The sequence below is a fragment of the Penicillium manginii genome (assembly GCF_028828005.1).
Source record: "Penicillium manginii strain IBT 31320 chromosome Unknown utg000008l:1.0-3226943.0:1.0-3228205.0, whole genome shotgun sequence".
Taxonomy (NCBI): domain Eukaryota; kingdom Fungi; phylum Ascomycota; class Eurotiomycetes; order Eurotiales; family Aspergillaceae; genus Penicillium; species Penicillium manginii.
The window spans coordinates 1,103,007-1,130,274 of record NW_026643109.1 but is presented as its reverse complement, the minus strand read 5'-3'; the positions used below and the strand labels follow the sequence as shown (position 1 = coordinate 1,130,274).

Here is a 27,268-nt window from a genome sequence, read left to right as displayed (position 1 = left end):
CATTTCCTCTTCGAGGCGGATATACGAGACCTTGGTCCTCTTGGAACAGACACTACTTTCGTCGTGCCTTCCAACAAATTCGAGGTCCAAGAGAATTTGAACGGACCCTGTCTAGATATATGTAGATAAACCTAGCAATCCTTTGCCTCGTGTACGTAGCGATGCACACATTCGTCAAGCACATAGCGAGCCGGAGCCACAGTGGCGATTCTCGTGAGCCCCACCCGTAGCAGACGAGGTCAGGTGCAAAAGACCGCTTAAGAGACGAGTGGCAGCCACCGCGTTCAGATGTTCGTGTGTGCATCGATTGAATTTTACGAATAATAAATAATCAAACTTGAAGTCATAAATTGGGTATGATGGGGGTCTAAATGATATCATCGAATATCACCTGCACGACCAAGCAGGCAACCACTGACACAGAAGTGCAAAGCATCAATCAGCTAGCGATCACAAAAGAGCAACCGGTCATTAGACATGGGTATAATATGCCTGTAATCTCCGACATAGTCATGAAAGTTGAAGCGAAACACCATTAAAAGGGCGACGAGCTCTTTTAAACATCCACACTAGACGAGACACCATTCGGCGCAGCAGTCGAGTAACGACGCTTATCATTTCCTCCCTTAATACGTCCAATGCCGACCAGTTGGAGGCACTCTCTCCAGAATCCAACAGGTGGGTCAACGAAACTGGCTTCGTAGGCATCGATGAGGGGTCGTTCCCACACAAGATCACACTCGTGGGCTTTGATGAACTTCGTCTTCTTGATAAGTTTCCAGATGACGAAGAGCGGTGGGATGACAATTTGCATAGTGTAGTCGGACCAGAAAGTCTGAACGTTCCATGGCTTGTAGGATGGGTATCCGTAAAGAATAGTGACGATCACCATCCAGACAAGTCCGATGTATGCGCATCCAGGCTGCAGCCAGGCATAGTAGGAGAACTGACGGCGGTCAAGGTTTTGCGCTTTGCAGGCGCGGTGGAAGAAGATATAAGTGATGCAAATTGTGATGTAGTTAATAAGGCCTAGCAAAGTTAGTCGATAGAACGGAATTGGGGCATGCATGGGGGGAAAGAAAGGACGTACCACCGGCGGTGACCAAGTTAGCAAACCAGGTGATGACGATGGATGAGCTGTTCGAAACCTGGAGGAAAGAGAGTAGGGGGAAGATCATAACCACGCCGAAGCAGTAGATTGGCACACCCTTGCTAGTGGTGTGGGTAAGAATGCGCGGCGCGCGGCCTTCTAGCGCCAGACTGTACAGGGTACGGATGGCGCAATAGAAGTACGTGTTTCCGGCGGAGAAGATGGAAGTCAATAGCAGACTGTGACTCGTTAGTATGGACGATCCAAATGTATTTTCCTCGCCCGATTTTGGCGCCTCTGGGATACACTTACGCGTTCACGATCGAAGGGAAGATCTTAATACCCATGTTGGTCATACCGATAACATAAGGCGACGCGGACGCGGAAGAATCGGACTTAGCACCAGAAGCCACAGCAACCAGAGCGGGGTCACGGGCAGAGCAAACGATTCCGACAGCCAGAGCACCGCCCATAAAGAACAGACCGAATCGGATGTAAACCGTCTTGAATGCATTCTTGATATAGATGCGGGGGCGCTTAGCCTCAGCTGCGACCATGGAGATATACTCTGGTCCGACTACGGCGAAACAAGCAGACCACAATGAGCCAAGGTAGCCCTCAAATCGGCCCAGGCTGCCGGTGCTCAAGTACTCCATGAAGGAGCCCGGATTGTTCCAGTATCGGAAACCGTAGGCGTCATGATCCGGGTTTCCTCCCACCATCGTGATGAAGGTGAAGAAGAACAGCGAGAAGATGAGGATTACTTTGCCGCCCGAAAGCCAGAACTCTGCTTCTCCGTAGGCTTTCACAGCTAGCATGTTCAAAGAACTAGTATTTGAGGTTAGTATAAACTACACATTTTTGATGCGCTGCGGGGACGGGATCGGAGCGGGGCCACAGTGGGGATGGTAACGCAAGGGTGCGATGGGGTGAGAGTAAGTGAATTAGCGAGCGATTGAATATGATTGTCTTACCCATAGCAGATAATGATTCCCGCAACAATTCCTGCGACCGGGCCAGGCTCACTCACTTTGTCACTCCAGAAGGACAAGACAAGGGTGAAAGCGGATATCTCGAAGGGGATCAGAAGAGCCTCATAGAAACTACAGGAAGTGGAGTTAGTTTAGGGGTGGTCTTCGGGCGAGGTCAATGCAAAACGGCATGAAACAAGATGTAAAAGAATGCAGTGGAACCACGAACAAGAAGTTCCAGCCAACCATAAAACCAAGGGCCTCGTCGACCCATTTACCAGCGAGACGAATAAAGCCACCGCTGACGGGATAGGCAGTACTCATTTCAGCGAGGCAGTTGTTGACCATTGCGAGGAAAATACATTGGGTTGTGAAGGCCAAGAAGAGCGAGCCCGGGCCACCGTGGTATAGACCCGTGCCGATGCTCACGAAAAGAGCTGTACCGACAGCTCCGCCGATGGCGATCAGTTGAATTTGACGATTGTCTAAATGACGTTGGAGATTGTCGGCATTATCAGCCATCATACCCTCCTGCACGTCATGGTGCGGGTCAGGCTTCAAGCCCACTGGGTCTAGGACGCCAGTAGTTGAGCCGCCTTCCTTGTCTTTGCTGCTTAGGATAGCCATTTTGGTGGGTGTTGGCGCGAGGGTTCTGTACTATGGGTTATACGGAGAATGTCGCGAGGGAGAGACAGGCAGAGGGTGCCTGTGGATTCGAGGGAGCTGGTTAGGAAAGTTTGGGTTGGCGCATGGGTTGAGTTGCTGCTGGGGATCCGGTCCGGTTGGAATAGGTTGGGATGGGATGGGAGATTGGCGCAGAGGGGTTGAGGTTGTCGCAACAGGGTCAATCCGATTTGAAACTGGGCGACAGTTGATCCGAAGCGTGATTCTAGAAAATCTTGGCGGATATAAACTGGATATGATGCAGTTCTACCGTGGCCATTCCTTGTCGAGAGGCGAGGGTAAGATCGAAAAGGAGGAGAAGAAAAAGAGTAAGCAAAAGAGCTAGTCAGATGTGGAATGTAGTAACAGTATCCGAGTGAAACAGTTGAGTGAACAGCTGAGACGGAGTAAGAGCACGAAGAAGAAGAAAAAAAAAGAAGATCGAAAAAGTGCGGGTTGGCCAGAGGTTTAAGAGGGAATGGCGAAGCGAGAAAGCGCAGAGGAGCTCTGGTTTTCCCGTACGGATACTCCGTTACTGTATGAGAGGCAACTGCACTCTGCGATGGGGTGGTGGCTCCTTCCTGTTATCTGTGGTACAGCAATACGAAGGTACCGTGGGGCTAGATGCCCTTTCCTAAGGCAGACTAGCGTTGGGTCCCAAGCCCACGGGATCCCGTCTCAGCCACGTTTCCCACGATAACCTTACCATCTGATTGGGTGGCATTAACTCTTCCGGCAGCCAAGACCCCGGATCCAGTCACGCTAGTCCTAATTTGAACACGAATCTCTTCCGCTCGGGGCTTCCGATTGCGTTACATTTCTGCGGTAGGGACACCTCAAGGATACCTGGGCGCGAGAGGCGTGAGAGGCGTCAAGAGGCTGACTCCATAATTCTGATTTACCCCTGTCTGATTCGATCATAGCAAGCCTCTACCGTGCGCCCGCCCAGGGCCAAGGGCCCAAGGATTGAGATTTCGGTTTTTTTGTACTATTTTGTGCCAATTATCCCGCTCCCACCCCGTATGCGTGGTATTGCTGGTACCTAGAGCAGAACTGGCCGACGAAAGCCGGTTTCCATCTCTCATCTCGGTGGGGGCCAATTTGCGCCATGGTAAATTTTCTCTTTTCGGGAATAATGGCATAATTCCAACCATTCTGTGGGATTGCTGTCGTTTCCATGCTCGTAGAATGCTCATCGAAATGTTGCGCCATAATTATTTGCCCCTTAGCTCCCCCGCGTGGTCCTGATAACCTCGTGGAGCAAAGACCATGTGGAGGAGTGGGTCAACCTGTCAGGACCTGCCACAGAAGACTGCTGAAGCACATCTCTCGGGAGGGCTACCTATTCGTAGAGTTAAGGTTACGCACATGTTGTGCGGCGGCATGAACAAAGCATCTAATTTATCCTAGTCGATCGGAAACTATAATGGTAGTTGGTAGCTGTTCACGGGTCATCTAACGCCGAAGCCTGTCTTTACTGGCTATCGATCAGCTCAACCCAGCCGCCACATTGTTTCAACGTAGACTCGGTTCTTTCCATTCGTTGATCATAATGCCGACTGCAGTGGCGGCTGTCATTCAACAGGGATGAAGGGCTAAGCCTTTATGATTACAGTTCTTGTAAGGATAAAAGGCTACTAGTAGTAGCTAGTAATGGCTAGTTAGTAACTAATATGTGTGAAAATAATCCTCGTAATCCTCGGATACACCAGTGAATCCCTAGCTGCAAGTTGAATTTGAAGAAGAAAGTCCCCTGATAATGGAATTCAGAATTCTATTCATCGCATTCAACGGTCGCTCGTGGCTCAGACTCGTAAGCCGCTGAGGGCAATGCTATGATGCCTTTGATTTAAGACAGAAAATGGAGAAAATGGATCAATTTAAGGCGTCAATTAAAATCGTTATTGGGCAAACAGTCTCTGTTTCTGAGCACCACCTGTAAATCCTTCTTTCTACCTTTAGGAAGCCGCAATTTTTAAATTAGCAACCTTTGACTTGAGCCCCGAGACGATGTCCACATCATACGGCTCTCTAATTTTGAGTACCGTCGGGACCGAATGGTCATGGTATGCAGAAGTCAGTCGACCCAATGACTCAACATCGACATGCGCTAATATCTCATGAGGTGATGCCGTAGCGATAGAGGAGCCACGTGGAGCTCCTAGCAACGAGGCGACAAATAAGGCCGATCCATATCTACTACCCAGTTGCTGAAGTGAAAATATGAGGTGCAGCAGCCGGCGAAGGCTGGAACCGTCCGCTTCTGAGTCGGCGGAAAAGACCTCTTGTATATGCAGGAGTCCCATTCGTAAAATCATCGGAACGCTAGTCGTCGTAAGATAGGCTGTGAGATGCTTCTCGTTGAGGTCTTGTAAAATTGTAGTAAATTCAACTGCACTTTGAAGAACTGGGCAGTTCGGTGATTCAAGAGATAATTGCTGGCGTGGACTATATTGTTCCGATAGGAAGTCGAGTTGTCGATGAAGAGTGCTGTGCAGCTCAAGGTAAATCATTTTCAACCAAGCGCAATGAGAGTAGAGAAGAAGCTCAGATTCATTGGCCATAAATGGGACCGAAGAGAATGATATGCTTTTGGGCAAGGCCTGAAGCCAATCTTCCAACTCCAGTTTTGAAAGCCAAAGACATGATCTGCGAGGCTGTGAAACGATAGGCCGCATGTTAATCGACTGGCAATCCCAGGAATAAAGATCATCTTTGATGCAACAGCAGAGATTAACTTTCTCGATAAAAATCCGAGCTAGCTTTTCGTGATTGTCGCCGTAGTATGAGAATCCAAGCCCGGACCTGAATCTTGGTGTCACTATATCATCATTGTCGATTCTAAGCACCGGGATGGATGACTGAAATTGATCTTTGATCATAGGAGGCTGTTGCAGTCCCAGTGACATCAGTCTATCGCGTGTAAAGATGCTCCACCATAGAATCCTTCGGAAGTTCCAATTTGGGTGATCTGAGTAGTCGAGATGTAGCTCTGCATTGTATGCAAGTGATATACAGACTCCAATCCAATGGCGCCCATCCTTATGTTTCTCTGGATTTTCATACCAATAGGTCATAAGTAGAAGACTTTGGACGGTGGCCAATTTGTCATCTTCAGCGTCGAGATCATATAGGACCTAAAATTGACTCAACTTTGAAGAAAGAGGCATATCGAAATCGGTGTCACTTACTCGTGCTCGTTGGAAGAGTGTATCTAATGCACTCCGTCGAGAAAGAAAACCAGCCGCGTAAAGATATTTCAGATCGACAAAAAAGGCACCAGAAAACATAACCGCATGATATAATAGCAAGCTCAATTTCTCCCCTTTGTAATTCAGACCCTGTCCACGCGGCGAACAATGAAAGATGATCGCTGAAAAAGAATCTAGATCAAGAAAGGGAACATGGGGATGCACATGTCGAATGTACGCTTTAAAACATTCCTGTGAAAACAGGGGATCAAGGATATCAAACGCTCCCTTTCGAACAAGAAAGTCTATATCATCCTGCTGTAACCGCGACGAAGGGGACTTCAAGTATGGCGGAAGTAGGAGGTTGTAGGGTGGTAAAACCCAGGTCGGCCCCAGGAGTCGGTGGACCTCGGTCATCATGTTATCCAGGGGGTAAGTGGACAGGACTGCGGGTTTCCGGGTCATACCCCGACTGGGTCGGCGTTGGATGAGGCTCCGTTCCCTCATTTTGGGAATCGCACCATGTGTTGATGGAGAAAAGCTGGGAATTGGCGGGGGTTCAGAGCGAGTCTCGGCTATTTGAAAGGAAGGGGGAAGGGCCCTCGGTATCTTCGGAGCTCCCCGCGCGGGGTGAGTTTTGTTGTTCTTTACTTCCCCGGAACCCCAGATTCTCACCGCAACTCCCCCACAAATAGGGGAATGCCCTAGGCTGGTGTACGACAACATTTTACTCTGGAGCATAACTTGTCCCTGGAGGATTGGAGTAGGTTGGATTAAGTGGTCTCTCACTCCCAAGTGATACTGACGCACTGGCCAATGAATTATATCGACTGTCGTATTGGGCTCGAGAGATCAGGCCACCAAGGGAAATGAACGACTGAATTGCTTTCAATGCAGGACCAACACTTTGCTCCAAGACATGCAATAACACTATGAGAAGGACCAATAAAAAGTGTGCGGAAAAAATGGAGACAAAAATAACCTAACGCGCCATGTGGATCGAATCTTCTCTCGCGGTTTATCTCCGACCGAGCCTTTCGTGAACAGATTGACCTATGAAGACCTTCCTCTCATTCAAATAAACAGAAGCGATTGACACCCAAGACTCGCATGCATACGATAAAACGTGACAAAGAAAGGCAGTAGACGGCGAATTAGCGATTGCTATTTTCTGATCAGTACTGCAATGCTTCACATTCACGGGCTTTCCCGGATCACCTACCGTCGACCAAATCGAAATGAAAATGGTATGCGATCCAAAGCGACTTGAGATCGGCCGACGGAACGTGGGGCAACGGAAAATATCAAACTATTACTCGAGCGGTCGTATACGGTGACTCCTTGACTGGCTATGGCGGTTTCGGGGGGGTAAATCTTTCTTGATTGGGGCATTTATAACTTCGATTGGGAAATGGACGCGGCGGCCCGGTTTTCTCGTCATTACAGGAACTTTCGCTGCCCCAGCTGGGGGATTGTCCGTGCTGGTCGAACTTGTCGACGATTCTTCCGAGCTTGTCTCGGTCGCGACCGAAGACTCATCCTTCGTTGTGTCTCCTCCCTCTTTGGATTTTGCCTTTCCACTTCTCTTTGCTGTGCCTAGATATACTTGGTTCGGTCGCCAGTACCGTTGTTTCATCGGTCCTTTGCGCGAAATTGACAATTGGAGCAGGCAGATGTAGATAGATCCAATCCTGCATTATTTGATGGAAAAAGCCCACATCAGAAAGAGAGATGAATGGAAGTTGTGGCAGCGGCCCACTTGGGCAGCAAGGAATGATATTTACTGTCGTTCAAGATAGGTCATGTGAAAAGCCACCATCATGCATGCGTTGGTCGCCCTGCAATGATTTCATGGGGCAGCAAATCACGTTCCACGGCGTCACATTGGATCAAATAAAATGCCTGCTCCCGCTGTCCGGTTATGCACCGCGGGAACTACCGGACTTGCGAATTTGTTCTTTCTATACGTCCGTCTTAAATACTCCCGAGGCCGCCGGGTCCCTGGGCTCATTTTCTCTCCTCGATCAGCCTCACATTGTAATAGTACAGCTACCATTTAGCGGGTCGAAAAATTTAAACACAATACCTAGGGTTTTAGTATAACATAAGGACCTGTGAAATTAACGCCGAGAATACCAGATTTTCTGCCTTTACTTTGGAAAATAAGCCACCGCTTAACCACCATATTTTCCGATGCTCCCCTATTTTATATCTAACATGAGTAAAGCTAGCCGGTAATTCACAGGCCATCCGTTTGAATTTCTCGCGAAATGCTAAGAGCGCTCGGAAAATTTACAACACATCATGGCAGACCTGGATTGTCTAGATCGATAACATTTCGAGGTATAGAATCCGAGCCAACCTGGATAAATGCATGTTTAACCCCCAAGTATGGCTTCCAAGGTTCTCTATAGCCTTATATAGTAGTTTGAGGTCCTATCAGTTCCGAGGACACTGCCTGGCCCCATCCATCCCATCCAAGGGTATCCACTACTTCCATACTACTTCCACTAATTTAGCGTGCTTTATTGCTACTTTCCAGCTAGCCGAAGCCCAAAGTCCTTGACTCATTCTTGCAATACTACCATTATCATAAAGAACTATTCGGCATCACTGAATAGTGTATGAAGCGGGTCTTATTGTAGTATGCCGGTGGTGAAATGGAGGATTATATATATAAAGTTTCCAAGCCTGCCAGGTGTATGCATAGAGCCTTCATGCACTGAACAATGGGGATTAATTACCCGACGAGAGCCGCAGGGTCCATGCCAGGAAGAGCCATACAGGCCCGGGAGCCTATGGAGTCTGTGTATTTGCCATTTAGCGTTGACTACTCGAACTAGGCACTGTAACGCTGCAACTGGCGGAAGCCGGAAGCCAAGCGCTTGGCAGGGGGCGGCCCCAAATCCGCGCTGCCTGGCGCATTGAAGAGGCAAACTTCCAGGGTCTTTAGCCCAGCTGTTGATAGGACTATGAGCTGCCAAGCCGCCACTTGTATACGGGCAAGGATTAAAGGTCTCACATGGTATGGTCTTTCAACCCTTAAATACATTTAATTGCCTTCGGAGTCTATCTGTGCGCTGGGCCCCAATATTTCTTTTCATCTTAACTTTACTGTTCACGAATTTGGTTCATTGTTTTGCAGATTGTCCTAAGCCCGCGGGGTTCTTTCTGACTCCCATCTTTCCGCAATCAGATTCGAAGTTCTGACTTACCGTCGTCATGCACATTTCAACGACGATCTGGATGCTCGCTGCCTGTCTGGGGACTGTTATCAACGCTTCTGATATACTGGAAGTGAATCTGGTTTTTCCGCGCAATGAAACATATGCGCCCAACGAAACCTTCCCTATTGTCTTTGCGTTCAAGAATTCTGAGCGCGCGAGACACCTAAACCCTTCAATCAGTTACAGTTTAAGAAACGAGTATGGCGATAAAGCCTACTCTACCTGTGGCATGAACTCCACTGGGTAAACTGGACAAACCAGGAGACCTATTTTGCCCACCGATACACCAGCGATTTCAGCACCGAGGGTCGTTGGAGCGTATTCTGGACCATAGGTTGGAATAGTTGCAACGTCGAATCACCCGAATATGGCAACGAGGTGATCAGGAACAACACCAACAAGGTAACCGTGTTCACGACCAGCAATTCTGCCCCGAAGCTGGACCCCGTTGCTTCTACGGCCAACAAGACATGTACCGGGCAACCAGGCGTGGCGATCAATGTGACGGGCAAAACCAAGTTCATCAGCAGCGCACTTTGGGAGGGCGGTAAATACACCAACCATACATGCGCCGTTGTGGCAGCCTCCCCGACTCCTTCAACGAATCCCTGTCGGACTCAAATTGACAAGACTACTCTTGCCAGCATGGAGGCCTCAAAATTGGCCCGTTACTGCAATTTACACTTCAACAAACCAGCAGAGTGCCCGGATCAGAAGAGTGCCGCACAACCATTAGCGGTGATGGGTCTCTCCTGCTTGCTAGGCCTTGCTGGGGCGTTGGGTTTCTTTCTTGTATGACCAGGCAACTCTTTTCTAATTATTGATTCCCTACTCCTACTGCAGAGTCTTGATTGTCCGAGTTTATTTTTTGTCCATGTTGTTCATACAATCCACTTGATATAATTCAATTCAATGGTTGCAGGTCTCCATGAGTAAATACAACTCGATGCTCTTGAGGGTGCAGTTGATCATTTTCTTCAACATTCTAATGTAGTGCGGTGACTACGTTTGGCTCAGTCTCTCCAGTATTCCTTGATTTATATGCTTCAAGTTCTGATCCGGAGGTCCTTGAATGAAGTTTGTCTTCCTCCTACTATTCTATCATTTTATCTCTCTTTTCACTCTCTCAGACTTAGTACTCCTACTAGTATACTAGTATAACATAAATTCAGAACAACATCGAGGACACTACTGCACTAGGCGTCGGGGCCATATTATAGTATTTAGCAGCGGTGTACGATACGTACAACTTATATGTCATATACATACTAGTCTGTATTAGGAAAGCCCATGGTCCAACTAGCAAAGAATGTGGTCCAATCAGCACCCTTCCCACCGTTTACAATACAAATTTACAAATATTTAATATCCGAGAAGATTCAAGTTATCAGCAGTCATGGACCAATTAAATCTTATTATATCCAAGCTCGCATCAAGAAGTTATTAACAATCAATCAATCACGAAAAGCCTTAGGGTCAGTGTAAGACAAAGCGCTATCAAGAGCGGTGGTCAAATCAACATGGAAGAAAGGCCTGTTCACGTTCTCGATAATAACCTTCGAAGTCGAACCCTTCCTTTGTTGACCCTTGTCAGTTGCTGTACCAGTGCTGATACTATCATCCACAGACTTTGATTCCAGATCCTTCGGCTGCTCAGTTGACAAGGCGAAAGGCTCCTTTTGCAAACCGCTCTCGACGTCCTTACCATCGAGCGAGTCGAGCTTGTTTCGAATAGCTCGGGGGTCGCCGTGCATCTCTGCGACGCTGAAAATAGGCTTCCACTTGCGGTTGGGGTCCATGAGTTGACTTGTGGGCTGACCGAATCCAGCGGCAGCCAAAGCACGTTTTGACCATCTGTTGTGCAAGTGTGCGAAATGCCACTGCACACGGTGGGGAGCGGCGTATCTATCAAGTTGATTCCTGACATCGACGAGTGTCTGAACACAAGTGACGTCGAGGTTGTTCACGGAAGCGCAATCGAGGATGACTGCTTGAAGGGTCGGGAGGGCCAGCAATGTTTCACGATCGAGATCGCCCTTTCGGGGTCCAGGATCATTCCATGGCCGGTCACCAGGGTTGGTATCCGCATCTATATCAGACTTGCGAGTGTTTTGGAAGATGTGGTCAACAAGGAAATCAGTGTAGTGGTTTGCGTTGGGGTAATTGAGACCCTCTGATAGTCGGTAGATGAATATGCCTGGTGCTGGTTGTTGGATCTTGACATGGGGATTAGAACCATCCTCACGCGAGGTCGGCAAGTAGGCGCTTCGTGAACCAATTGCAACTCCCTGGGGGCCAGCGTGCTCTTCCAAAACATGATCTCCGACAACGGAGTGAACATTGACTTGGCCCAAAAATTGGCCACGGGCCTTAGCGAGGCGGAACAGCAGAACAGCAAGGGAGACACAGATCGTGCAATAGATTCCAATTTCAATTGTAGTGAAAGTGATCACGATGACACCCATCAGGAAGATGATGGCATCAATAGGCGAGACTCGCCAGAATTGATAGGTCGTGCTTGGAGGCGTTATAAGATCACCGACAGCGTGAATGATGACGCCTGCTAAAGAGGACTTGGGGATGTAGAAGAAAACGGCTGGCAATGCATAAATTGCAAGGAGGACGACAACAGCAGTGATGACTCCAGCAAGAGGTGTGCGAACACCAGCCTTAGCTTTAATAGCAGTGCGGGAGAATGAACCAGTAGCAGGGTATCCTCCCAGGAAAGGGCCAAGGAGGTTGGAAATACCGATCGCAATAAATTCTTGAGACGGATCAATTTTGTAGTTGTTGACGCGACCGAATGATTTAGAGATGGCAATATGTTCAATCAGAAGCACAATAGTAGCCGCGGGTAGCTCACTCGCAAACGCAGAGATAATTTCACTGTTGAGTTCTGGTACCTTGGCATGCTTAAAGCCTCGAGGAACGGTTCCCAGAATCTTGAAGGCAGGGTTGTCGCGACGGTGTAGGTTAACGGCAGCACTGATCATCGTATAGAAAAGGATCACAAAAGCGGTGCGTAGGGTAGAGATGAAAAAGAAAGTCTTCGCTCTTTGAGGATACTTCTTGGCGGCGTAATTGCATGAAAAGCGAATGATGTACAGCATTGCCAACGCCGTGAGTCCCATCGCCGCATCCATCTGAGTGGTTGGCAGGTATCTTAAGCTGTTGATAATCATCTTGTAGGTGGCATCTCTTGTTGAAAAGCTTGCAGTCTCACCGAGGACTGTTTTAACCTGACCAGAGATAATATTGATGGCAGATCCGGTCATGAACGCGGTAATCGCAGGTAGGGGGATGAAGTCGACGATAAACCCGAGTCGAAGGAACCCGAGAGCGGCCACAATAGCACCACAAATAATTGCCAGCGCTGATGCAATAACAGGCCCCTCGAGCTCCGGGTGCTCCGCTTGTGTCTTGATGATAATATTTCCGACCAGGGTTGACATCACTGCAACAGGCTGATTCAAAAGGCGTTAGTTTCAGAACAGAAAAGGATGGCATAGAAATTTTGGGGACTTACTCCGATCGTGATGTCTTTGGAAGTAGCGAAGAACCAGTAAATTAAGACACCCATGAAGGAAGAGTACAGACCATACTCAGGCTTCAGATTGGCGAGCTCGGCATAGGCCATGCCTTGGGGAACAACCACAGCGCCGACGGTGATACCTATACAAGACAGATGTGAGCATTCAATCGCGAGTGATTCTTGACGCGTATATCAGTCCTAACTTACCGGCAACCAGATCTCCGATAAGCCACTGCAGATTGTAGTAACCAATCCAGTGAATGAAAGGGAAGATGTTGTAAAAGTATCGGCCAACCTGGCGGCGTGTGGGGGTGTGAGCTCGAATCCATTCACCTGTCGTGGGATCCGGATCAACATATGCATGAGGACTATTCGCCTCAGCGACATAGTAATTCTTCTCCTCCAGATTGATTCTGAGCACCTTGGCCAGAGTATGGCCAACCTTGGAGCTGGTACTTTCAGACATGACTGAGACTCGCCCTCGGCTTTTAGGAAGTATAAAAGACTAGAGGGTCCAGTTTCTACCTGAGAGAAAGCTGGAAGGTCGGGGGAGGGTGGGATGGTTAAAAAGGTAAGAAAAAGAAAAATAGTATTGCGCCCAGACTACCAGGATTCAGCTAAGCACGTCTCCCTGCAGGATATAACATGTTTCCTCTGGTCATATTTAGCGTGATGTCGTGATTTTGGAACATTAATGCAAATATCGAAGTCCGTCCCGCTGGCCAATCAGAGCACCCCAGTGGGAACCCTCTCAATCCGATGCGAACAGAACTGACGGATTAATTTGATCATTGCTTTATTCTTTTATTTTCTTTCGCTTAAATCATTCTCTCTCATCCGCTGTCAGACGCCTCCCGAGGTCAGAAGGGGTACTCTTTGGTATATACCAAGCCTAGCTTGAGCGGATGACCTCCACAGTACTGGTACAGTACTACGAGTAGTACTAGTTTTAGTAGTTAATTCGCAAGAAGGTAGTTTACTACTAGTACCTGACTTAATCTTCATCATACTACGGAGTAGTATACTAACACGACAGCTGTGGATGTCAATCCACCAAGGATGGGGCCGTTTCAAAGGCCCATCGTCCCCACCCCAAGTACATACATACATAGTAGTAAAAAAGGAGACGGCTAGGGCTGAAATCGGAGGCTCACCGAGACACTCATATTCCAGTTTATTGTAAAATCTTGCGATCTATGCGATCGATGTGATCCCGGTCGGTACGAATACTAGTTTCGAAAGAAAACGTGCTTTTTTGCCGAGTCTGTATGAACCGTATTTCAACTTGGCGCCTAACCCTTGGCAAGCCTAACCAAGCCAGAGTCCAGAAAAGGTCGACGACTCACAATGCGCGAATTCTGCGCCTTGGCCTTTCTGTTTCGTTGCGTGACTAGCCTCCCAAGCATTGGCTCCAAATTGAGATGCTTTCCCGGCTAGATCGATTACGCAACCTCAAGTTTCATTCCCGTTGGCTATGGCCCAGCTAGTCCGTGGCACCATCTCTATCAGGGTTCGCCCTAACTTCGGTGAAACAAGGTTGCGGGCCCCCCCATGAGTGGCAGTGCAGCTCAGTCCAGCCCCATCTTTACTTATTTCACTTCGTCGCCTCTTCGCTGCCAATATTTGCTTCTTTCTTGGAACCCCTGTGCTTTTTCCGCCCCAGAGTATTGAACCGCACATAATTCTTTCGTTTCAAAAATCGCCTTCTTTCAAATCCAAGCTCGATTCTAAATTAGGGGTTTTCACAAGTTCCTAGTTGGCTAATCACCTAGTGCGAGCTAGCTTTAATAACCATCCTACAATCGCGAAAAAAATGCGATTCATTCCGGATCTAAGTTTGCGCGAAGCACCAACGTGAAGCAAAAGGGAAGAGGGAAAGAAAAAAGCAAAAAAAGAGGGCTTGGCATTATAAGCTCAATGTACAAATGCAAGATAAAAAACGTCATTTACACACATTTCGACGTGATCGCCCCGAGCCCGTGGCCCTGGCCCGGGCGAATACGAGCCTCAGGAAAGCCCAACCCCGCCTCCTTATTTCCCGCGTGGCTTTCCCAAACACAAGATCCTGTTCGTTGATGAATTGGACATCACCATGGCGGACCCTCTTTCGATACTAAATGCCGTGCTCGGAAGTGGTATCTCTTGGCCTACAGGTACGCGACATCACCTCATACTACACAAGCGAGGCGAGGCGCAGAAGAAGAAATCCAAGAAATCGCCAATAAACCTTGGAGAAACTTTCGCAGAATCATATGTTTCTGATCCTGATATTCAATTGCGCTCTTCAGAATAAGATCCAGATCATCCACGGAGGTAAACAGAAGGTTCCAATGCTGTCGATCTGTGGCAACCCGCCCTATCCGCCCAGAGCTTCGGCAAGAAGATGCGTGCGCAGAGAACAAGGGTGGCATCTCCCTTTCGGTAAGAGGCTTTGCGGTCTCTAGCCAATGGTTTGGATAGTTGCCAGATGAGACTGCAGACTACTCTCCACGTGTGAGTGGATTATATGTCATTTCTGATAGCAATCGAAATTGGGCTGCGGGGACTTCCGTTATGCTATGTAGGTCTCGGCTCAAAATACGCGACTGGTCCCGTCTTTGGTATTGGCCCAGGGAAATTTGCTTCGCGAGGCTCAATCAATGACAGGGCTTGTGGAAGCGAAATGAGGCAAAAGAAAAGCTCTGCTTTGACAATTTAATTTTTCGAACGAACTCCTGTCTGATGATGGAATCAGCACGTTGAATTGCAACATACGTCGAAACTTTCTTTGCCACCATTTCTAGAACTATTGCAAACTTGATTTGATGAACAGAAGCACGCGATCGGCTCAAAGCGAGAACTCGAACTCTTGAGCAGTCGGAGAGACCGTGTCCGATTCCAGGACTCGAGGCAAGAAATCCTATACAGTTCAAGTTATAGTCGCCTCTTGCCCAGGTGAGTATCACATTAGCGGCCTCCTTTTCCATGACCAGAGGCGCTGGAGCATTTCAAATCCATGGATCACCACTTCATTCACTGTCCGCGTACCCCTATCCCCCAGTCTCCCTGTTCCCGATGTCCCTTTTCATTTACGACAAAGACCTAGTGCGCGCGTAATATCACGCCCCCAAGAATTTGCCAATAACATAATGGATCTGTCAACGCAGCTCTTTGCCACTGCACAAGCAAGTCCATTGGATCTAGGCTCGGACGAAAATTCCTTTCTAGACGTACGTCGCGATTGAAATACTGGTTTTGCCTCCCTCGTCTCTTTTAGTAGTACCTGCCGCATTATTTGCCATCTTCCTTTGCTATTGCTGATATTTGCCTAGTCTGCTTGCTTCGCATTCTTATGTAGTAGTTCGCAGTGGCACCCAAATACATATTCCGACACCGACAGGTCATTTTCCTTCCTGGTTCAAGTTGAGAGTGGCGCGCTACTGAGTACTTCAACCTCACTGGTGCCTAGGTGGAATAGCACCTGGGCAATGGAAAGGCTCATCGGCGCTGTAGAGCTTAACCTTGGGTCGTCTCTGGGATGATCTCACGTCTCGTCTGTCAAGTAGGCATTGCTTCTGTGCGTGGTGCATTCTAGGCCCCTATGAACAAAGCCAATCTACGACAAGTTCTCGTCGAAAATGAGGGTATCCATTCATATACCAAAGGTTTCCCTTTCGATATTGTGAACAAAGGCCGAAAATTAACAAACTACTAGTCGTTGATATCCCGAAGTTACCAAAGCCATCATCCAATAGTCCGAACCTTGGAAGATGATCTCAATGTCGGACCTCATTCCAGCGGCGGTTCTCTCACCCTGATCGATATAATCTGCACTACGGGCACGTCAGTCCAGCTCACCGTGCGACGGCATATGGGGATAAAGAGGCCGAAATCGATATGCACATACGCTCTCGACAGTACCCATCGCAGAACCATCAAATCGACCCCACCGACTCGCCAAAATTGGACTACTTGATGCGCCTCCATCGATTCCTGGTACTGCCGCTTCAATGGTCTACTCGCGCTGAAAGAGCGGCATCACTATTGACCCTCCACTGGAGACCCCAGACCCTCGATATCCGTGCGTCATGACCACCTACGAATAAAATAGCCTTAACACTCTAGGTCTCCTGCCGGATCACAACATCTTCAGACATCCACAAAGGAAACTCTTGCTGGATCTGACGCATGGGTGTTGTCGCAAAAGCGGTACTTTCGCGGGTCATCGACACCAATACATTAGTAGGAAGGTTATGGGATTCGAGACGAAGAGTACCCTGCGAAGCAGTTCGCGTATCTGCTAGACAACCTTGTCGCCGGATCCCGGCTAGGCGTTATGATTATAGGGTTTCACAGGGGCCTCGGTACTAATAGTATGAAGTGGTCTTGGGATATCACAGCTAGGCACCTATGATTAAAAGCAATCTGGAAGGTCCGGGACAGGATTGAAGCTGCAGGTAACAGATTCTGTGTTGACAAGGCATCCCTACCTAGATAATGCTGAGGTCGAATGTCTCGGAAATCGAAGACTGACCTCGGGAAGAGTGTAAATACGAGGGCCAAAGTGGATCATCCTAAAATAGTAAAACTACTGCTAGTACTGACTGGGAAGAACCTAGTACACGTACTGCACTTACGTACAGCGACCTTGGAGCAACACATGACTCTTAGGAGAATTTAGCCGTCGTACCCCAATAATAAAAATAAACATTTGCAGCGTGGCTTGGCCAATACTGTGACATTGGTTTGATATGTAGTAAGACGTAAGTCAAGAAGATCAGATGTAGTACGCGCAACTAAAAGGTCAACGATATGAAAGTGACTCTGGTATACGGAAACGAAGGAAGGGGAATTAATATTGAGTAGTAGGGGAGAAAAATGGAGAAGAGAGATTCAATAAATATCAAATATATGATCTGTAACTGCATTCAAGACTCGGAATCTGGAGACATTCAAAACAAAAACCAGTGAAGAAAACGAAGAGAAAGAAACAGGGTATCGATGAAATAATAAAGAGATGATAAGATCCAGAAATAACGGTAAAAGAGAAAAAGAGGTAAAGAGAAAAACCAGAAGGACACGAAAAGTCAATCCGAAATCAGAAACGATTCAAAAAGTCCAGGTCAGACCCGCGGGCGCGTAATGGGGGCAACGGTCGTAAATAGCGTCTATCATCGTCACCATCGCCGTCAGACTTGGATGGGAAGCACCAACGTAAACATGAAAGAAGAAATTGCAGTATAAAATCGATATGAGAAATGCAGGGTAAGGAAAATAAGAACAGGAAAATTCCGAGAGGAACTCTATGCAAGTTCCACTTTCCCATTATCAGTCCCGAGACGCCGACAAATCGATTCACCATTCCGTCAAACGCCAAGTATGCATCAAGTGAATTCAGAATGCAGCCCAAGAGTCGAAAATTGTCGAAAATCGGAGCGATATTAGGATTCGGCTCGGCTCCAATCAAATCAAATCCAAACTCAGTTCATCTCCATGCCATATTCATCCTCCTCCTTGAAGCTCATGGCGGCATGGCCTGCACTGTTCCAGTACTGCGGTTGACCGGGGTTCCCGTTGGAGACGCCATGGTAGGAGGGGCTCAGGCTGGGTGGTGTCAATGCGTCGGCGCCTTGTGCAGGGTCGCCGGCGAGGTTGGTGTGCTTAGGGACGCGGAGACCGCTTCCAGGACCACGAGTGTAGGCGAAAGAGGTAGGATCGTTCTTCTCCAGAGCGTCGAGGATCTCGCTGCGCATTCGCTTCTCTTCCTCGGTAGGCTCGAAGGGCCAGGTTCCGCCAAGACTGCCGATCATCTCGGCTAGTTCGGCTTCTTGCTGGTACTTGACGTGAAGGGCCCACATCAGATCGCGCATCCAGCTGACGGCGCCGTTGAGAATGTCACCTTTGTTGGGGCCTTTCTCCTTCTCTTCGATGGGTAGGCCCATAGTGATATTGCCTGGAGTAGCGCGACGGCCATTGCCGCCAGCCAGAAGAGATGTTGCGGCGTTTCCACCAGCACCGGCCATGGATAGGGCACTGTTGTTTACGAGCTGCTTGCGCACCTTGTCATCCTCGAGACGGTGCTGCGGTACCAGGTGAGAGAGGTCCTGGATGCGCTCGTTGATGTTGTCGCGGCGGCGACGCTCGACAAGATTGTGTGAAGCGCGACGTCGGCGACGCTTGGCCTCTTGAGATTCCAGGTCCTGGCCACCAGGCAGGTGGGAGTCGACTTTGGTGGGAAGTGATGCGTGCTTGCCAGACTTGATGATCTCGGAGATACCGGCGTGTTGACCGTGGTGACCGGGGGAAGAGATGGGTGAATCGACATAGGAGTGTGCGCTGCCGGGAGTTCCGTCCCATTGATTCGACAGTGTCTTCTGGTGACGGTGTTGTAGTCCACTAGTTCGGATCGGTTGGCCAGGGAAGCTGCCGGATTCCGGAGTGCCCAATGTCAAGGACCCCAGAGCTGGAGTCTTCGGGGTCATCGGGCTCCGACCATCCGAGGATGTACGGTCCATCCCAGACAAGCCTGGGCGAGACTTGCTGCTCAGATAGTTCTGGTCAAAGGAGCCGCTCTGTACATGGGGGTTCTGCTGGTTTACGCGGAACTGCTCGTAGTTGAAAGAATTATTGACAAAGGGACTGGCCATCGGCGCGCCATCGGGAGTGTTGGAGTAGAGATGCGACATTTGACTCTGGTGACTCATGGCGATACCGCCAGCGGACTGGTCGTGCATGTAGTTAATATTGTTGTCTCGCTGGACGCCGTTTTGTCCGCTAATTTCTAGGTCCAAGAGTTCATCGGTGTCGATTCCGGAGTTTCCAAAGTTGAAGCTGGAGCCCATATTCTGCTGTGAGCCATAAGAATACGGCATGAAGCCGCCCTGTTGCATGGTCAAATCCGAGGGGTCTACCCCCTCGTTGGGGTTCCCGAACTGGTTACCACCCATGGAGTAACCGGAGTGAGACATCATAAATGGATTGCTGCGATCGTCAGATTCGTGCTTGATGAAAAGACTTGCTTCTGCCATTTCCCCGACGGTTTTCCAGTGTTCAGATGGAGCAGCGAAAGGGGAGGGACGGTGGAGTCGAGGGAGGATAGTCGTTGTTCCTAATTACTGACCCTCTCTGGTTCACTTATTGATCGGCACAGCCAGGCAGCCGTCAATGCGAGATTATCCAATAAGGAGGTATGTTGTATGGCGGAAAGATTGTAATCTGCATGCGCAAGCGATGTTAGCATTGTCTTTTCTGGGGGCGCAAACATGTTGGGGAGGGGTCGGCTAATCAGCATCCGAGCTTCGCGGCCTAGAGTAGCGCAGTGTAGCGACAAGGCGCAACAAGGCAACCCAGGGCCACATGGTTGGCGAGGGGCTGAAGAGAACAGAGCGACAAAGAAAAGATCTCAGGAATGCCCCCGGGGGGGGGGAAGATGGGGATGTGTTTGATCCTTACCTTTCAACCGGAAGGGAGGTTTGTGAGGGTGACACTCGCCTCTGAGTCAAACGAGGACGAGGACGAGAGAAAGGTGGGATGGATGGTTGTTGGCAGAGTCGGAAGAAAAGTGTCGAAGGTTGAGTCGGGGGGTTAAACCAAGTCGAGTCGGTAAAGAACGGTAAAACAAGGACCGTAGTCTGAGACAGCGACAAGGCGATTGTAAGCCGGGTGGAAGAAAGAAGATAGGGATGATGTGGAGGGGAAGTAATAAAGGCGAGGGGGGGTGAAGAGTGTGGGAGGAATGAGGGAGGTTTCAAGAGGGAAATGCCAAGTCAAGTCGAGTAAAAAGGGCGAACGTGGAAGGCGATACTGCCAGTTCCCGTCTCAGCCCTGTCGAAGACGAGCAATGAAGTCAGAAATTCACAAGAACACGAAAAGTGGAGGCGGGGGAGAAAAGAAGGAGAAAGACGCGGAGGTGAGCGGTGAGCGGTGAGTGGCGATTACTAGTATTACTAGTAGTACTAGTAGTAGTAATGACAATGCTCAGGCCGCCGCTCGGATTGCAATATTACGGGGAGAGGGGAAGTGAGATGAGGTGGATTGAGCAGGAGGCAAGTTTGAAAACGAAATGAATGGGAAGAAAAGGAGATGGAAATGCCAGTGCTAATTCGGAGGTATATCTCAGGTTGCCCAGGTGTACCTAGGTATGAGACGGGTAACCTACCGGATGTAGATAATCCCCGAAGTATATGAAGAGATATCGGTATAGTAGTTGTAGTAAAACCTGCCCAAGTGTCATCATGTTAGCATAGATCTTTTTAATTACTTGATGGTACCCAGGTAGGCAACGGTAGGAAAGAAAGAAAACAAAACAAAACACCCAGACATCTAGGCATCTAGGCATCTACCACTTAAGCAGAGCCCCAACCACATGGCCCACGACGCAGGAACATCAATGGAAATCATCCAGAACACACCAAGTGGATGTTGCCAACGTGGCTCGACATGATAAGTGAGAACACCTAACCTTTCACGTACCTGCGTATGATCTTGATCCACCTATCCTGGCAAATCATGGGTTCAACGGTATTCGAAACAGGTCAGATAGCGACAACGCAACGTCTTTCTTTTTCGAGAAAACTTCGGTCCAACGGAATATGCAGTGACAACTCAGCAAGTGGGTTGCAGAAAAAGGTGAAATCACTTGCAGACAAAACGAGGCGGAGGCAGACTTTAAGAACTCGAGCCCCTCCTGCATCTCTCATTTGATATATTACAACATCGGTCATGCAGCCCGTCGATCGGTGGGAATCGATTGAGGCTTGCCGGGCTTCGGCATCGGGCGCTAATGCTAGCACTACGTAGTGGATTTGCAACTATGGGCTGGTGGTGGTGTCGCTTTGGGTCATTTTTCGGGGGGTCCCAGCTGCTGGGTTGTGGATTACGGGTTGTGAGTTCAGAATTATTCTTTTTTAACTCTTTTTTTGTTTTATTCTTTCTATTTATTCTTTCTATTTTAATTTTTTCCCTGATTTATCATTCTCGCCGTGGCGGAGTGGTGTGAACGGTGGACACTTGCGTAGGAACGAACGCCCACTACAAAGGCGCGGAGAGGTGTGTGCGTGAATGAGGGGTGGCAACGATAAACCCCGAGTCCTGTGTATGGAAGTATTATCCTTTTATTTTGTATTTTGTATTTTGTTTTTACATTTATGGTTGAAAGGAGTAACACCTCAGTATTGCAAGATAAAAAAAAAACAGACTAGGACAAAGGGGGGAAGGGTGATACAGCCGGATTTAGTAAACGGCGCCCATCCCATGATGCCATGGGTGTTTGTCACCTGTACGGGCGAGTCACGACTCGGAAAAATAAAATCAAATAAAAGGATGATATGATGGCACAGGCGGAAGGAATGTATCAGATGGCCCCCATGGGTTACAGGCGTGCATTGCTAAGACGGTGAAACTGGAGGAAACTCTGCCGTGGTGTGCATCTAGCGTGGGTTTTAGTTCAATCTCGTCTCGAAACGGCTGCATTAGTGCCTGCGAGGACTAGTGGGGGAGTGTAAAGGGCCAAAGAAGAAGTAGATCCGCCAATAATAGGACCATGTGGATGTAGATACCATGACACACAGGGAGGGATGATCTTCGACAGGCATGCGCCGGTGGATCTGGGAGGTTGATAAATGGGCGATCAGAAAGAGTGAGAAGGAAAGATGTGTGGTAAATGTGGTAGAGCAAGGTAGAGGAGTGTATTGATAAAAGGCCGGAGTTGGTAAGATCGACGAAGGGGAGGCAGTTCCTGAGGGAGGGGTGAGGGATTAGATACGAATCGCAAGTATGATCCGGAGAATAACCTCGAGGTTTGAGAGTATGGAGTACATGTACGAAGTACAGAGATAAGTAGCTATCTACCTCGTCAAAGCTCTATATGATGCGGTTGAACCGAAATTACGGACTAGGGTCTGTTCGTTGCAAATGTCGTGCAGATGTGCAGAGAGTGGCGATCAACTGGAGATGATCGACGAGTTGGGCCGTGCATCTGTTTTTCCTCCGCACCTGAACATGCACGACGGTGTGGGTGGAGATGCCCGGATGGTCCGTGTGTCCCAGGCTCCACGATAACAAAAAAAGAACAAACTGGACACTATCTCATGGATATCCGTTTTGAGCTATCATGGCGCTCTGACCTCCTCTGATCTCGGGAATGTGGCGGAGACATAAGAGAAAAGAGGGAGGGAGGGAGAGAGACAGAGAGAGGGGTGGAATGTGTCTGAGACGACCAGCCAATAACTGAAGGAGAAGGACCACCTTGATAGGAGGAGCAAATACCGGTTTGACCGGCTGAGCCACACAGAATCAACAAAGTTTCCCATGTGCATCCAAGCCACGGAGCTAGTGGGAAGCTGAAGCGGAGGATGATTCATATTTGACAGGCAGACGCAGGATGAGCGGGATTTGCCTAACAAAACAAGCTAGTATTGGATAGTAAGGACTTGCTCCGTCGTTTGAAGTGTCTAGTGTCTAGTTGATGTGCATCCGAAGTGGAGGAAGCACCGTGGATCCTCCCCGCGCCGTCCCGTCAAGCCGTCAAGGTTCGGAGGGTATCGCCGAGGACACGGTTCACCTTGACGCAAGGAGGTGAATAAAAGGTGACTCTTGGACAAAGGGAAGAAGGGAGTAAGTGCACTTCTACATGACCATGGGAATATTCTTTTCACCGCTGGAACCGCGAGTACAGCTCACACCCGATGATAGCAGATGGGTTACCCTAATTCTACAATATCAAAAATGATACTAGTAAATGACGTCGGGTATGCCTCGGGCATACTACGGAACTATTCAGCATTCAGGTGCAGACTATTCGATGGTACAGCCTATCAGATAATTGCATCAGATGCGTCGCGAAAATAAGAAAGAAGCTCTCAGCCGAAGGAAAGAAAATTCCCCCTGTGTTACCCAAGCCCCGTGTCCCCCCTTTGTCGGACAATTATAATTTATACACGGTCGTACAAACGGGTAGCCACAGGGCAGGCTAGAGAGGGGCGAGGTAAAGTAGGGTAGGTGAGGTAACTATCGGGTATGCAACCTCACAATGGCAGGGGAGGAGATCCGATACGTAGATGGGATTCTGCAGACCATGATAATGCTAGTGGGTCAGTTCATCTATTTTCGATCGCCAACAGGGTGCGCACCGGCCAGAGATCGACGGAGAGGGGGTAAACTTTGATGAATTTGGGGCGGGAAGTCCCTCTCAGGGATGCCGAAGAGAGAGGAGGAGAGTAAATAATGAAAAATGGACAATGGTAGATGTTTGTAAGTGCCCAGGTGAAGAATAGACTGAAGATCTCGGGAGTAGTTGGTTGGTTTTAGGGTAGTCGACGGAGTATTAAATATACCTACTGGTAACTAGTATGTAGAAGGAAAGAGTAGTACTTGGAGGGAATCAAAATTACTAGTAAAATGCCTGATAACCCCTCAGTGAAGCTAGTACAGTATACTTGGATATTACTTCTATTAATAATAAATTACTCCAAGTCTGATACTGATAATTCGGACTAGTGAGTAGGATACTGAAGTATACTGGAGCATACTGGGTCGTCTAATACAGACCGCCTTGCACCGGCATTCTAGTATTAACTAGTAAATGCTACGTCATGGTCCTAATTCCAGATATGAAGCTATTCAAATATAATGGTCATTAAAATAGTCATCTATTACCAAGTTTGAATAGTTATGAACACTACTGGGTGGCAGAAGTGGGAGACGAAGTACTAGTACTCCTGTGCCCCAGAGTGGGCCCGTGTGTTGCGGGTACTGCACAGCAACACCTTAGCACTCCTTGGCTATCTCCGTCTCTATCACATCTATCTCATCCTCCGCCTCCATCACCTCCATATCCACAGTATCCCCCTCCGATCCTCTTTGGTATGTCATGATCCCTGTTTCCTGGCTCGGTCCGAGTCCACTGTCATCTGACAGCTTTCTCCAGTCTCGCCGATCCGGGCTGGTCGCATCGGTAGCTCTACGCCATCTCGTCATCTGCTCCGTCCCCCCTCCCCCCTCTCCTTGACCTTCCTACCCTCCTGTACGAGAGTTCAGCGCTTCGACATCCAATCACCGCCCCGCACCCTCGCCGTGATCGTCCTTGTCTGCCGTGGATCGGACTCTGAAAGTTCAACGTTCCTCTCCGCTTGGCCCGTCCGCCGCGTCCCTTGACGTCGTACCCTCTGCGCTCCCTCGATCTTCCTTCCGCTGCTGCCGCGTCGGAACTGCCTTGGCTGGCTCGTCCCGCTTGTCCTGTTGCATTGTGCATTGTGCATTTGCTTCCCGAACCGTTGACAAGCCCCTTTTACCCGATCCTCCTGCTGGTTACGCGCAACCTCCGCAACGCAACCGGAATCGACCACAAGGTTTCGATCGGCTCGATTTCCTCGCGCTCTTCATATCTGAGCCGCCCCTCTTCTCCGTCACCGTCTTTGATTTGCTGGACCTGGTATCCGTAGGGCTAGACTAGTCTCAAGCTAGTACCCTCCCCTCACCGTCGCGATTTACCACGAGCCCGGCGCAAAGCCACAGGTGCACTACATTACCAGAAGCCCGAATCGGTGTTTGGCCTGGACGTCATCTGCCTGATTAGATTTGAACTAGTCTCTCCTCTCCAGCCAATCCTCACAGATCAGCCATCATCCGGCGTAGATCATCTGCACTCCATCGTGCATAGTCCCTGCAGGCAGTACTCGTCTTCTCTCCGTCGCTGAGCCACAGACCTTTGTGTACAGCGGCCGTGCACTCCTGCCCTTTTACCGTTTTCTCCATTCAATTGGGAATTTAATCAATCTACGAAGCTAAGACAAAGGTTCTTTCAACCATGGCCAACAACACCTTTCGAGACTCCGTCAACTCTCTGGGCTGGTCGCGCAGAGACCCGGATTTCCCCGTCCGCACTAATGCCTCCGCCGATACCTCCGTTTTCTCACGCCTGCAGTCCTACAACCCTTTCGGTCAGGGAGGTTATGTTCAACTCCCCACTCACAATGAAGGCCCCGGAGCACCCTTGCCAGCCGCTACTCGAAGAGAGGAGGAAGAAGGATTCTTCGCTCGTAGGTTCTCCGTTCCCTATCCTCGTGACCATCTATTTGTTGCCAATGTCCCGTTCTGCTCTCTGCCATCCCTTGCCCCTCCCTGATCCAGGTGACGAGTGTGAAGTTCCTGGTTTCGCGGATTTCCATGCTTGTCACTTCTGGTTGAAATCCGACAGGAGTAGATTGAAGGCCACGCTAACCACAACCGTGTTTAGTAAGTCGATGGGATCGAATGCTCGTCTTTGCGGCATGTAACTTGGGCGCCGCCATCTGTTTCATGCTTTGTTTCTTCCTCTTTCCCGTCCTTACGCTCAAGCCCCGTAAATTCGCCATCTTGTAAGTTGCCTTCTCCTAGTACATTCAGCTGCAGGCTGCATCTTGATCTACTTTCCCCCTCAATATCGCCCATTCTTCAGCCCGGGATCTGAGAGGACCACTCAAATCCCGCTTTGTCCTGACCCTGGTCATGGGCGGCTTCTCGCTTGGACCATGTGCGCGTCCATGGCTCACACGCAGCTCACCCTATTCGTTGCTCTCGAAAGCATCGCCCTGCGCCTCATGCCAAGATAACTCTTGTCGAAAAGCCAGATATTGAACGTCTAGCTAACACGTCCATTTTCTTTTGTGTAGATGGTCTGTCGGCTCAGCCCTGTTTTTGCTATCATGGGCCGTTCTCATGGGACCGTGGTCTTACGCTAAACATCTGATCTCGGGATCACGCCTACCCTTCACGGCCGCCTACTTCGGCTCGATTGCTTTAACCCTCTACTTTGCCATCGGGGTAAGTCTGTTTCCTTTTTCGGATCGATCTACATCGATTTACTACCCACTCCTGCTCTTCCCTTGTCTTGCACAGCTACGGTTGCACCCTGCGGCCGGGAAAAAGGAAGGGGGCATCTCGCATTCTCCTCTTCGGGCTGTCTCCTGTACAACTCGAATGGCGTTTGTTTCCATCATGCTCAAAATGGCCTATGGCTCCGCCTCACAGGGACCTCGGGGAAGGGGAAAGAAGGGAGCAGATATCGCCGATATCACCCTGTATCCACCGTGCAACCATAGTTCCACCCCTGGGTAACAAGACAAGAGTGAAGCCTCTGGACGCCTAAGATCCTTGTACCACAATGCCCAACGGTTGTCTTGACTGCTCGCTTCATGTCTCACTGTCCCTGGCCTGCACGCCTCTGCATTGCCTCTTGGAGCCTCCCTATTACCATCGCTAGCCTTGTTGTATTATCTCGCATTCACCATGACTCATTGCTGACTTGTTCTGCAGCTCCAAAGCCTCATCCTCACTGCCATATCCTCCATCTTCCAGATCTGCGCCCTCGTCTGGTACCTCGTCAGTTACTTCCCCATGGGCAGCACCGGACTGCAGTACATGAGTCGTTTCGGGGCTTCGCGCGTTACCGCCTGGATGTCCGGTTGATCAAAACTCGACCGTCCCTCCTTCCTTCCTGTCTCTTGTCGCCTTATGATACCCTGGATATTGGGTCTAGCGCAGTTTCACGCTTGCATCAGGTGCTCGCGTCGAGGTCGATTCACTCTCCTCTTCTGTATATGTAGTCTTGCGGATAGATAAGAACAGTCTCGTTCGTA

The 27,268-nt window shown here is 49.2% G+C and overlaps 6 protein-coding genes across 6 annotated transcripts; 2 read left to right on the top strand and 4 right to left on the bottom strand.

Annotated features, from left to right (window-relative positions):
- Positions 1-556: 556 nt before the first annotated feature.
- Positions 557-2,688, bottom strand: N7533_011070 (uncharacterized protein; the record flags this gene model as incomplete). The annotated part of the gene is made up of 5 exons (XM_057107720.1): positions 557-1,029; positions 1,091-1,329; positions 1,403-1,918; positions 2,065-2,193; positions 2,291-2,688. The coding sequence occupies 5 exons, from the start codon at positions 2,686-2,688 to the stop codon at positions 557-559; spliced, it is 1,755 nt and encodes a 584-aa protein (XP_056955098.1).
- Positions 2,689-4,682: 1,994 nt separating this feature from the next.
- On the bottom strand, positions 4,683-5,801 carry N7533_011069 (fungal specific transcription factor domain-containing protein; the record flags this gene model as incomplete). Its single annotated transcript, XM_057107719.1, has 1 exon — positions 4,683-5,801. The coding sequence occupies one exon, from the start codon at positions 5,799-5,801 to the stop codon at positions 4,683-4,685; it is 1,119 nt and encodes a 372-aa protein (XP_056955097.1).
- Positions 5,802-9,137: 3,336 nt separating this feature from the next.
- Positions 9,138-9,940, top strand: N7533_011068 (uncharacterized protein; the record flags this gene model as incomplete). The annotated part of the gene is given in 2 exon segments (XM_057107718.1): positions 9,138-9,340; positions 9,355-9,940. The coding sequence occupies 2 exon segments, from the start codon at positions 9,138-9,140 to the stop codon at positions 9,938-9,940; spliced, it is 789 nt and encodes a 262-aa protein (XP_056955096.1).
- Positions 9,941-10,596: 656 nt separating this feature from the next.
- On the bottom strand, positions 10,597-13,140 carry N7533_011067 (SLC26/SulP family anion transporter; the record flags this gene model as incomplete). Its single annotated transcript, XM_057107717.1, has 3 exons — positions 10,597-12,606; positions 12,669-12,814; positions 12,882-13,140. 3 exons carry the CDS (start codon positions 13,138-13,140, stop codon positions 10,597-10,599), a joined length of 2,415 nt encoding a protein of 804 aa, XP_056955095.1.
- Positions 13,141-18,133: 4,993 nt separating this feature from the next.
- N7533_011066 (basic helix-loop-helix domain-containing protein) lies at positions 18,134-19,681 on the bottom strand (the record flags this gene model as incomplete). Its single annotated transcript, XM_057107716.1, has 1 exon — positions 18,134-19,681. The coding sequence occupies one exon, from the start codon at positions 19,679-19,681 to the stop codon at positions 18,134-18,136; it is 1,548 nt and encodes a 515-aa protein (XP_056955094.1).
- A 5,777-nt stretch (positions 19,682-25,458) lies between these two features.
- On the top strand, positions 25,459-27,098 carry N7533_011065 (putative Golgi traffic protein SFT2; the record flags this gene model as incomplete). Its single annotated transcript, XM_057107715.1, has 4 exons — positions 25,459-25,690; positions 25,888-26,008; positions 26,303-26,453; positions 26,946-27,098. The coding sequence occupies 4 exons, from the start codon at positions 25,459-25,461 to the stop codon at positions 27,096-27,098; spliced, it is 657 nt and encodes a 218-aa protein (XP_056955093.1).
- Between the last annotated feature and the right edge of the window lie 170 nt (positions 27,099-27,268).